General features: G+C 41.0%; 1 protein-coding gene across 1 annotated transcript in view; it reads right to left on the reverse strand.

The window, feature by feature from the left end:
* Positions 1-12576, reverse strand: part of MTAP (methylthioadenosine phosphorylase) — a 32126-nt gene extending 19550 nt beyond the window's left edge. Inside the window, exons 1-3 of the mRNA XM_054288499.1 lie at positions 12524-12576; positions 7514-7600; positions 28-86 (exon numbers count right to left, since the gene is read on the reverse strand). Coding sequence (XP_054144474.1) covers positions 28-86; positions 7514-7600; positions 12524-12562 — 185 coding nt within the window. The 5' untranslated portion in view covers positions 12563-12576. The remainder of the gene's footprint in view (positions 1-27; positions 87-7513; positions 7601-12523) is intronic.
* Positions 12577-12821: the final 245 nt, after the last annotated feature.

Here is a 12821-nt window from a genome sequence, read left to right on the forward strand (position 1 = left end):
ACAAACACACTTAAAATGCTCATTTACCTTGCCAAGAGCACACAGTCCACATTTTTGATCTTTCCCAAAATCAGAGCATCTGATGGCTGCAAAACAAACACGTAAGAATGAGTTACTGTCTGACAATCACATTACAAACCTTTACTACCACCTAAAAATAACCACAATAGTTACAGAAGAAAATACTGGTTACCATTGTACTCTCACGTTTTCTTGAGCTCAGCCCTGTATTTTGATATGACTGGTTAGTAAAACAGCCTGGAACAGGAAGATCAAACTTGAAACAGGAAGGATTACTGTTACACAATTACACAAAAATTACACAAATTTTCTGTATTCAGACAAAAATTAACATTGCAACTCTTTACTTTAGGGCTTGAAACTGTAATACTTTCTAACATATCAAAAGAGTATTTCAAACACAAAAATAGTAGCATGCACAGGTTACCATCAAATTGGTTAGCATGACTCACTCTTTCCTGTAAACTTCAGTTTCTTTTTGCTAAATAGGTGCCATTCTCTACTAATGCCCTTTTCCAACATAAAAACCATTTAATCTGTGCTTTTCCATAACACTCACCATTCTCTTCTCTGTCCCCTTTCTAACTTGGGCTTGCAGTAGGGTGTGAAGAGTTCTGGATTCCTCCAACCCATCCCTCACTCAACCCCACCTTCCTGAAAAACTTGCTCTTCCCTGCTGCTGGGAGTCTTGCTTTTGGGAAATGAAAGGTGATACAACAGAGAAATTCTGGTACATAAGTGGCAGAATCAGGGTTGTATTTTCTCATCCTAGGGATTTCTCTTACTGCTACCCAACAAGAAAATACAATCTTCCTGACTACCAACCAGCCAGAACAATTGAACATTTTGATTTTAGCTGTCCAGCTGGAATGTGTACCTTGCAACAGAGATGGGTCATCGTGCCCACGAGAAGCAGCCTCCAAGTCATCAATCACCATTACAATAAATTAACTGCTCTATGGGCTGCGTTCTGCTCCTGGCCTTCAGGGATCTCAAATATGCTATGCCACAGCTTTCCTTTTTGTTAAAACAGCTACTAACAATAGCATGGTTTATTTACTGATCACAAGTTTGCAAGTGTCTTGACTCACACATTTGCATTTACAAATGTTCTGCTGCCAGGTATTTGATAGAAAAGAAATAAAATTATAATGCTAGATGCAAGATTTCAATTAGCATTTATTTTACAGCTGTTGATTTTATTATACACTTGAAAATTTGCAGAGGTTGACAGTGAAGTGCTATAGGAGTCCCACGTTAAAGATACCCATTTCTAAAAAACCCATCATCTTCTACTTCCTATTGCACTGCTCTTTTTGGTAATTATTCATTTGAAAGCTCTCTAAAGCACCATAACTTACTCAATCACCAAGGTTGAAATTCTCGCACACTTATTACTTCTTTTTTAAAAAACTGAATATTCCAGAAAATTTATGCTTAGAACAGTAGTTATTCTGACTTCTTCTTCTTCTTTTTTTTTTTTTTTATGTATCCATTTAATATTAAACTATTGATATTTAAGTGCTTAATCTTTACCTCACATACAGTCTTCTCAAACAAACATGGCTTTAAGAGCGAAATTTCAGACAGGGCAAAAGCCTTGCTGTCTACTGGCCACAGCAACTTGCATTGCAACATTCCATAACAAGGAAGATCCACAAAAATTAGCACTTGGGATTTTGTTTCATTTACACACATTTGCTGTGCTAAGTAATAAGCATTTATTAAAATTGGGAACTTAAGTTTCCAAAAGACTACAAAAATACTCTTAAAAACTAAAGAGGATTTCCAGCAAAAAAAGTTGACCATTAAAAAGGTCAGCAAACTAAACACTGGGCTCTTTGCTTTATAAATAACAGATTAAAATTTATTCCAAGAGGTAGATTTAAATTTATGCCCATTTTCAAAAGACTTAGGGTAGTTTGATATTCATTCCCATTACAGAACTCCCTTGAATTCTGGCATACATTGACGATGCAAAAAGAACATAACAGCTTTGAAATTCACAGGCTTCAAAATCTAGTTGCTGTAGCCAGGGTTTCCTTCCTTATCTGTTCATATCCTAACACTTCAAAAGGCTTCAGGATGGTTGTGTAACAGTCTGACTGACATGTTTGCATGGATTTCCACAAAATGCATTCTGCACATTTTCCACATGATTTACTGAGTATCTTTCTGGCACAGCATTTCTAGAAAAATGGAAGAGAAAAAGAAACACTTGGAATAAAGAGAGCACTGCTAAATGACGGATGAACACTTTAAGAAAAGAATTGCAGATGCTGCATCATGCTTCATTAAAAGACATTAAATAAAGATCACACAATCACAGAATTTTTAGGGTTGGAAAAGACCCGTGGAGGTCTGCTAGTCCAGCCTTCCTGCCAAGGCAGCCTCGCCTAGAGCAGGTTACACAGGGATATATCCAGGTGCTTTGAGTGTCTCCAGCAAAGAAGGCTCCATGACTTCATTGGCCAGCCTGTTCCAGTGCTCTGCCACCCTCAATGTAAAGAAATTCTTACTCATATTGTGTTTTAGTTTATGGCCATTACTGCTTATCCTGTCACTGAGCACCACTGAAAAGAGTCTGGTATCATCTGCTGGGCACTGACCTTTAAAATATTTATATGTGCTGACAAGATCCCCTCAGTCTTCTCTTCCCTGGACTAAGAAGGCCCAGCTTCTGCAGTCTCTCCCCGTAAGAGAGACGCTCCAGACCCTGAATCACTTCTATGGCTCTGCCAGACCCTTTCCAGTAGCTTCTGGTATTTCTGGCACCGAGGAGCCCAGAACTCAACCCAGCACTCCAGACGTAGCCTCACCAGGGCCAGGTAGAAGGGGAATCACAGCCCTTGACCTGCTGGCCATACTCTAGCTGCTGAACCCCAAGACAGCATTGGCCCTGCTGACTGCAAGGGTGAACTCGTCATCCACCACCCCAGGTCCTTCCCCAAGAGCTGCTTTCCAGCAGGTCAGCTCTCAGCTGTGCTGGTACTTGGGGTTATTCCCACCCCAGGTGGGAATTCAACCCCAGGTTCAGGATTCTAAACTTGTCCTTGTTAAATTCCATTAAGCTTCTCTATGCCCACTTCTCCAGACTAAGGTCCCTCTGAGTGGCAGAAAAGCCTTCGGGTGTGTCAGCCACACCCCCACTGTTTTGTAACATCTGCAAACTGGCTCAGGGTTCATTCTATCCCTTCATCCATGTTGTTTGTAAAGAGATTGAATAGCTGGACCAACTATCAATACGTGCATAAAGTTACAGAAACAGACATTTCAAACCACATGTTAACCATGTAACATAGTTACTGTATACTTCCATTCTGCTTTCTTTCTCCCACTACTTCTTTCCAAGCGCTGTACCTCTCTTCTACTATCATGGTCACAGCCAGGAGTGATGATAAAATAGTAAAAAGTTTCAATGGTATAATTTGAAATCAAAGCTCTAATACTGTATTTTTAAAGGATGATTTAATAAAAGGTCCAAGTTCTCAAACATTAAAAATTCATAAATGTCTTTAACTACTTCCCTCTTTTCACAAAATATAAGTATGATATACCCTTTGTTCCAAAACAGAAAAGGAAGAATAAAACCCTGGGCAAATAACCTCAAATTACTACAATAACAAACAATCGTAATAAATCCCCTTTGTCTATAGTGTAAATATGCATAAAGTACCATTCATGTGTTGTCTACAGAATTAATTTTTCCCTTGGTCTCCCTTCTCAGAGGCTAGTTGGAACAGAAAACAGAATGAATACAGAACACTCATGATGAAAAATTACATCAGAGGTTCTGCAAGCCTCCATTCAACCTGTGAGCTACTTTAGGTACCAAACAATGTACATTGTTTTGGGGAGGTAGAACAAGAGATTAAGTATTATGTTACGTGGTCAGGTTTTCCTGATGCATCAGGTTTTCCTGATGCAAGCAAAAATCACTCAATTGAAAGGTGGAACTACCCCCTGCTTTGTTTGCCAGCTATATTTCTGACCAGAAAAAAAACCACAGAGCCCCTAGAATAATTTTCTAGAGTGGGAAGATCTCCTGCCCGCCAGGGAAGGTGATTCAGAATAAAGATCCATCATCCAGAAAGGAAGAGAATCTAATTGAAAATATATTCTGACCAAAGCTTTTTGGAGCTTCAAAATTCAATGGTGAAGATAAAATTGCTTGGAACAGCATTTATTATCCTGTAGGAGACTAATTCTTTCCATATCTGGAGATAAAATCTCAAAAGGTTTTGGGATATTTTCCATAGAATACTAAATTTTTGATGCACTGAAAATGGTGGAAGCCAAGGAGAAAAGACAGTTGGAATATTAAGAGCTGTAAGTATACTTAGTTTTTTTAAAAAAACCTTGTTCTGCATTTTCATTATTACTAATGTAACTTGATAGATCATAGAGGACCAATGTCAACATACAGAACAGCAAAAAATTGCCATAATAGTTTCTTTTAAACCTTTCCATATTTCCCACATTCCCAATGCTAAATTTTGTAGTTAAATGATTCTTAGGATTCAAGAAGGCCAAAGCAGAAGACAATTCAAGAACTCTCTATACAGAAAAAGTAAGCTGTTATTCATGTTTTAAAAGAAAATAGCATTTTTTCATTAAAGAAAAATGTATTTTGCTGCTGTCAAATGTCAAAGGTGCCAAAGAACATCTACCCAGAAAGCTTTTCAGTCAAAAATCTTTTGCCACAAGTTTCCTTGTCTAGAAACTTTAGAATTAAAAATTTAAGTGAAGTGGAATTATACACTTTGCATTTTTTACATGACAGAAGGAAACTGACATACATTCTAGTAACTATGCCTTGCAATTTCCTTTTGACCATTCATTCATTCATTCATTCATTCTCATTCTTCCTAGCTTTGCTTGAATTAAATAGGTTGATGTTTCATGTCTATTTCTCAGGAAATCAAAGGCCACAAAGTTCTGAAGTTTATTTAAATTAAGCCCTTCTTAAAATTTCAGGCAGATTATGTCTCCACTGATTTCATAGCTCCATGAAAAAGTATCTTTATGGCAGAAAAGTCCCAATTTGGTTTTACTCCAGTAACAATCAAGAACAAAGCATACCTTTAGGAAAAAAATACAAACAAACTATAAACTTCTAAACTTTTCCAGGCACACTTGGAAAAAAATAAAACTGCCCTCTAGCATTCAGCAATAGCTATTCCCCTCAACTATGTAGCTCTAAAATGAGTGGTAGGTTGTGTAACAGCTCCTTCCTGAATATTAAATAGTCTCAGCACCAAAGTAAGTGAATATTGATCCACCTACTTATAATTAATAATACTAATTGAATTTGAGGCTTTTTTCTTCAATCAAAATCCATTGCACTTTGTGCAACTGTAACTCGTGGACGAAGCTCTGGACATCTTACACTAAGGCTGATCCATCAGCTGCTGAACTGCAAACTGCATTTAGTCGCTGAAGTTAATGTGATTCTATACAGGAGGAAATCTACATTAAACAACCATCAGGTCGATGGCCTGATTATCAGAAGTTCAGATCTATGGAAAGAAGGAAGACAGGCCATTACAGGTAAAAAGATAAAAGCTCCCTGTTTGGCTGTGCTGTCCTTCTTTGTCTGTGTCCTGACTCCATTTAGGTCAGTTTAACAGTCGCAGTTCAACTCAGGACATTATCTCAAATTCAGGCTTGGATTCATACCATGGTATCTCAGTTCTATTCTCATCCCCCTCACAAAAAGAAAAAATATTCACGAGCTCTTATTTTTTAAGTTCAACCTACGCTAAATATGTAACATGCAGGCTCAGACACAGGCAGTCAATTGATCAAGGTCTCTCACAATCCACAATAGGCAACAACATTGTTTTTTTGCTATTTATGTTACATTCTGTGAAGAACACAGAAAAAAACCCCAAACCACTAGATAAGCTATTTATTAGTTATAAAAAAAAATAGTAAAAAAGCCCTCTGTACTGACCAAAGCTGCACGGCCAATGAAGATTATTTCACTGCTTCATGCAGGAGCCATCCTGCAAGTATTCCTACTTTTCTCAGGAACACTGAACCCTACTGTAGGCCACTTACTGCACTGCAGAATTTGCATTCCCCAAATCCTGTGACATCTCAATGCTGTGACAGAACAGATCTTCAAATTCCATGCTGCCACTGTGCTCTTAACTCTGATCTGAATAGAACCCTGGGAGGGAGAAGTGTTCCATCTGTCCTAGACAGGAGAGCTTCAGTTTATATCTGCTACAAGCATAGTATTACTTCTGCTTTGTCAGCAGTCTCCAAACGCATCCATGCTGTCATGAACATCCATGATTCTCAAGAAATAGGAAATGCAATGGCAACTGGTTTGGTTTAGCCAGTGGATTCTCCTTCAGACCAAAGCTGACTACTTTTGGAAGCCAGAGTAAAGAAAACAGAGGAGGTAAGTTCCCTTCATTCTACTACAATTTGTTAACTAATTCTGAAAGAGGATAGAAAAGTCAAATGCATTCTTGTGATTATGTTTTCACTTCCTTTACAATACTCCCCTTCCTAATGGTGTGGATACAAACTCCTCTTGCTCTTTATACTCCATTTTAAACCATTTTTGAGTGGAGGTATGGATTTGGTTTTCAATCACACACCATACCACTGAGTTTTCTGGCAAGCTTCCAGTCACAAAATAGCACTTGCTATCAGATACCAGATTTTTTTGTATGTATACCAGCATACACTGATAGACTGCATAAGATATAATTCCAATGACAATTACAAAGCACCCAGACTCCTCATGTCCTACGACATGATTACCTAAGATCCAATTCTTCTATGAGCTTCATGTGACAACTAGAACATCCCTACCCCTTGACTTCCTGCCTATAAAACTCCCTCATCCTTTGTCTTGCCTGGTTATACTATAAATGCCTTGCACCAGGAATTGTCCTTCAAAACGTACCCAGCACTGTGTATAGAGCAACAGCCCCAGCCACCACTCCCTTCTGCTGAGGAAAAGGGCAGAAGCAATGTAAAGGAGAATTGTTTAGGTGTACCAGCCTCACAAACACCGTTTCAGAGCTTAATTTTCAAATGATGTGGGTATAAGCATGATCTTACATTGGCCTGTAAGACATAATTCATTAGTTACAGGGAAAATGGTATCTCATATACCTCAAAGGAGAGTTTTCTGCAATTCAGAAAGGTTCCTGGACCAATCTGATAGATAATACAGGTCATGCACCAGTACAAAATTGAAAGAGAGGGTTTATCCCTTGATTGCAAACTCAGCAGTGAGTTTCTAAATTAATCCAATCTACCAATGAGAAGAGGTACAGTCTCCTTTGCACATAATCTTTGCAATAATACATTGTTTTTGCAAACTAAGAATCCCACAATACATAGCAACTAAAAATAGTTGTGCCACCTCCTTTATACATTCATTTACCACTCTGAAAATTTTTAAAGCATACAAACATCTTGAGAATTGGCAAAAACTTTCAGTAATAAATAAAAAGATTATACAGACCTTGCCATAAGGAGTGTCAACATATTTTTCTGTTCTTCCTTCTAAGATATCCGGATCATCCAGGCCAGTTCCACCAATAATTCCAATCTTACACAGAAAGTACATATTAGTCTTCTTGCAATTCACATTTAACCGCATGCTTGAAAAACTAACCAGGAAGGTACAAAATGTATCTTCTTCTCAGGATGAGGATAGACAACAGATCAACGAATCATAATATGCTCACCACACTTTTCCAGAATGCAAATCTCAAATACCTGATTTTAAACAACTGTATTTAGCTTGCCAATTTCTTACCCCATGATTCTCCTCTTAAAGTACCAAATTAAAAAAAGCTATGAAAAAAATGCACAAAGATGTACCATTAAACATTTATTTCCAATATATAAATTAAGACTCTTTGGGAATGCCTGCAATGAGTGAGAAATGCATGTAGAAAGCCCATTAAAACAAAGGATTTTTATTTATATACCCAAAAAGTCTTACATATAACCACCATACTGAATATCAGGCTGCCATAGTTTTAAGCCCAGCTGGAAGTTAAGCACCACACAGCCACTTGCTCAAACCCCCCTTCTTTCCTCCTGCACTCTGGTGGAACAGGGAGTGGAATCAAAGTAAAACTTGTATGTTGATATAAGAAAAGCTTAATAACTGAAAATAAAGTAAAACATTATAACAAGGGTAAATGATGTAATAATAGTAAAAAAGGGAAAAACTAGCGATGCACAACACAATTGTTCTGCACCCACTGACTAATGCCAGATCCTATTCCCAAATCTGGAATGGTCACCCTCTGGGTAACTCCCTCAGTTTATATAGTGGGCATGACATTCCATGGTGTAGAATATCCCTTCAATCAGTTTAGGTCATCTGCCCCAGCTATGCTCCTTCCCGGTTTTGTTTGCGTACCCCCTCCACTCCCTCCCTGGCACAGCATGAGACAGGGAAAAAAGAAGTCCTTGATTTAGGATTAACACGACTCAGCAAAATCCAAAATATCAGTGTGTTATCAACACCAATCTCATTCAGAATCCAAAACAGAGCACTGGAACAGCGACTGAGGGGAAATTTTTACTATAGCCATAACCAGGACACAGGCATTTCTCTATGGTATTACACCTCCAAAAGAAAGAAAACTTTGTGGGGAAAAAAAAAATTAGTTTTTTGAGCTGACTCAACAAAATCTAAGTTTTCCCATTTAAAATCCCATTTGTGTTTTTATTTGCCTATGATTGCATATTCCAGCTAAGAAAAATGCATCTGATTTTTCTTGTTTCTAGTTCATCATTGAAAAGTAATTTGTTTTTTGTCTCTCAAGGGATAACTAGATTTTCAATCAAGTGAAGATTTTTCTAGAATTCAGAACACTTGTAACTCTTCAGACGGAATTGTTATTGTCAAGCTTTTCACAACAGAAAGCTTAGTAATGGTACTTAAAAGTTATGTCACCATTTATCACACATAGAGAAAAAGAGTGCCTCTTTTTTTTTCTTCAGTGTGATCAGTTGTTGCAAAGTTTGTATCACTTTCAAGTTGAATACATATCATGACTGATTTGCTTCAAAATCTGAACCTTTGTGATGTAACTTATTATACTGACTGAAAACTTCCCAAGTAAAACTTCCAGACTCCAACATACAACCCCTCCTTCCACAACACGCAGAGAGCTGTTTCTTACTCCATCTTTTTCTTACTTTCACATTCGTGGAGATCCCATCTGTTCAACCACCGTATTAGCTGGCTCATTAAGCACTTCTTTTCAACAATGAGAGGCTCTGAGGTCTTGGTTACGAACACCTCTTTAATAAAGCTTTCCACAGCCGGTGGTGCAAACGCGGATACATGAAATGGTTTCAAGCGGCCTCCCCCTTCCTTCTGCCACCCCCCTGTGGAGCATGAGGAGAAGCGCAAAGGAAAACAGCAGCGCCGACCCACACACTCCGACCCGGAATACACACACGAGCTCAAGGGAAGACACAGACCACTGTCTGCAGGAATGCTGATGGGTCTGTTCCCGTGTTACTCGTGCTGCTTAGCTACCACAAAGGTTCTGACGTGGATTGCTCATGAAAATCCTGAAAACTACGTACACTTTAGGATGAATAACAAATTGCCTTAAGAATTGCGAAAGGTCTGCAACAGGAACAACCACAAAACTCAAAATCCAGAAAAGACTATCCTTAACAATGTTCATGCATATATTCAGTAAACACTGATGATTACTACATTGCCAGAGGACAGGACCAAAATGGCGCCTTTCTCATTTTTTTTCAATCTAGGGGAGGAAAAAAAAGGTTCCTTCAGTCACTTTACTGGTTTTAGCTGGGTATAACACTAGTGGCCTATGACTTAGGATACAAAAGGGAACTGAACTTTTACCTCTAGCTAAGTGAAAGTTGTTGGGACTGAGGAAAAATGTGCAGTGCAGGAGAGAGTAGCTACAGATGCACAACATGAAAGTTACTTTGGAAATGCAGTGCTTTAAGGTTATTATAAACACACAGATCCATTACAGTAACAGACTGTTCCTGTACAGAAAGCAGCCTGCCTGGCCTGTGGCAGCATAGGCCTGATGTGGTTGCTCTCACATCTGCTCTCAGGCTCCATAACTCAGGGGCTGCAGCAGCATCAATATGTACTTTGGCTGCACTGTTCGGTTCCTGCCCAGGATTCTACACCAATAGCTCTGCTGTCAGAAATTGCAGGCTGCAACGAGCTTGCAAAACATTCACAGCTCCCACTTTGGGTGCAGAACCCAAAGCACAGATGACCCAGATTATGTTGTGCTTGTTGTGTTTTCTTACCCACTGCCAACTTACCGCAGTGGCAGTCAGGCTACCTGAGGCACCCCCTGGCTAGAGAAATGCTGGGCTCACTTATAATTCACTGGAGAGCTACTTCAGTGGAAGGAAAGTTAGGCAGCAGAGATTTCTGAAGTAGCTGCTTCTCCAGCCATGTAAGGTCAACTTGGAGCTAGCAGCTCTAATCCTAAAATTAATTTTACCTGACAATTATTTTTCCTCTAGTTTACATGATCTCCAGAAATACTATTTGTATCTGGGAACTAGACAGAAAAATCTGATTCCATACTAAATTCTGCTTTCCAAATCTCCTAGTGAATTATCAAAACAAATGCAAATGCTCTAGGCTCACTGGGAGAAATAACCTACAGCCTGGCTCCAGCCAGGATAGGATTAATTTTTGCAGTAGTCTGGGAGGGCCGTGACTAGGACCTGGACGTTATTCTACATGACCTAGTATCATTTTCCAAAAACAGGGGAAGGGGCCTGGGGACAGGGTAGCATGACAATTGAGTAATTTTGGGCTGTGCATAGTGGTGAGCAGTTGCATATTAGCTGCTCACCTCTCTCAATTATATAGCTGTTATTACTATTTTTCTTATCTTATTGTTGTTTCTAGTAAATTGTTCTTATCTCAACCCATGATCTGCACCTTTTGTGCCTCCAACTCTCCTCTCATTCTGCTGCAGGGGATGGGATGATGTGTGGTTTGGAGTGGCTTCAGTGGGAACGCTGAATTGGAGAGCGTCATGTCTAAACCACAACATCCCGGTGAGGGGTGCTGACTTCTATTCCCAGCTGCCAGCCCAGGAGCTGAACACATGGGAAGGCAGAGAGGATGTGACCAAGGAAGAAGAGTTTCACCTTTCCTCAAAAGCAAGCGAATTGACCTCACACCTAGGAATGACTTCAAGAATGGTAAGATGTAAGACTCTATTCTCCATTCCAGACTTTGCATCCTACAAAGGGACACAAAGGATATAACTTGTAAAATTTAACGGAGCCTATATCAAAGGCAATCTGGAATTAAATCTCAAGCAAAATGGCATAGAGTGAATCTCAAACAGTGGGGTGAAGAGCAACAGAAGTGATTCCTAACAAAAAGTTATCACAACAGTAACTACAAAAATCAAACCCATTTCTCATCAAAGTCCAAAAAACAATCACACTAAAGTGTGTATGCCTTTCTTCATGTGGTGTTTGATGAACTTCTCAAAGGTTTAAGTTAAAGGCATAGTGGTATCTCTGTAGTGACTGCCTACACTTGTTCACCCTTGGGTTTTAAACTAGTACATATCATGATAATCTATGGGTCTTTTTGACAACTAACCACACACAAATCCTTCTGTATGCTTCTCTTCCGTTTTGGGAATAGTGAGAAAGGGACAAGGATAGCATTACAAATAATTTTGTTTAAAGTAGACAAACATCAAGCTAAGTATAAGTTGTACTTTAGAGAATAAATCTGTACACTGAAGACGGGTTCTAACTGTTTTCTACATCCAAAAGGACTGGGATTTTTTTACTTCATGGCAGAAAAATAACGCACAGTATGTGAAAACTCAAATTTCAGCCTGAGTACCGGCCTGCTCACCCCCTGGTGCCATCATCGCTCTAAGAAGCTCTTCAAACCCACAAGAAATTAGTCTTAAGAGAGGAAGTTTTGCATTGCTTACTTCTACCAAAGCTTAGAGTTCCGTGCACGTTTAAAAACAGAGCCCAGAGCTACAGACCCGCCACGATTCCTCTCACTGACAAACCCAACACACCGGGCGTGGGTCAGATAACCGGAAAAGGCGATTTCTCCGAATTAAAAAAAAAAAGAAAAAGAAAAAAAAAAGTCCTTTCCGGGACGGCCGCGGGCGCCCCTGCACGGGCCTTGGCGAGGGAGCGGCGCCCCCCAGAGCAGCGGCGCCACCGCGCTCCCGGGCCCGCTCCCGACAGGCGGCGCAGCAGGAGGGCGGGAAGGCGGCAGGAAGCGGGGAAAAATGCAGCGGGCAGGAGGGAGAGAAGGAGGAAGGAAGGAAGCAAGCAGAGAAGGCAGCGCCTCTCGGCACGCGGTCAGCAGCGCCGGGAGGGCAGCGGCACGGCTCCCGCCATCTGGCTCCCGCACCCCCGCCCCGAGACGGCGGCGGGGAGGGTTTGCGGGCGACGATGGACGCCACCCCCTCCCTCCTGAGGCGCCGCTGGGCGGAAGCACGCTTACCTTCACAGGCACGGAGGCGGCAGCGGCGGCGGCGGCCATGCTGGCGGGAGGGCGGGGCGGTGCCGCGGGGGCCGCGCTCAGCCCGTCGGGGAAGGGCGCTGCCCGCCGCTAGGGGGCAGCACCCGCCCGCGTTGTGGCCCGGCAGCGCCGCGGGCCCGGGAGCGCCGGGCCGTGAGGGGAGCGGGCGCCCTGCCGTGCCCCACGCCGCAAGCCCGTCGTGCTTGCTCCTTAATCCTTCCCACCTGCAGGCTCCGCGGCGACTCTGGGAGCCCCTGCTGCGTGGAGCCGGAGTGGTGCT

This window comes from Melozone crissalis, unplaced genomic scaffold (assembly GCF_028551555.1).
Source record: "Melozone crissalis strain CALT ecotype California unplaced genomic scaffold, PUWL_Pcris_2 ptg000005l_1, whole genome shotgun sequence".
Lineage (NCBI taxonomy): Eukaryota > Metazoa > Chordata > Aves > Passeriformes > Passerellidae > Melozone > Melozone crissalis.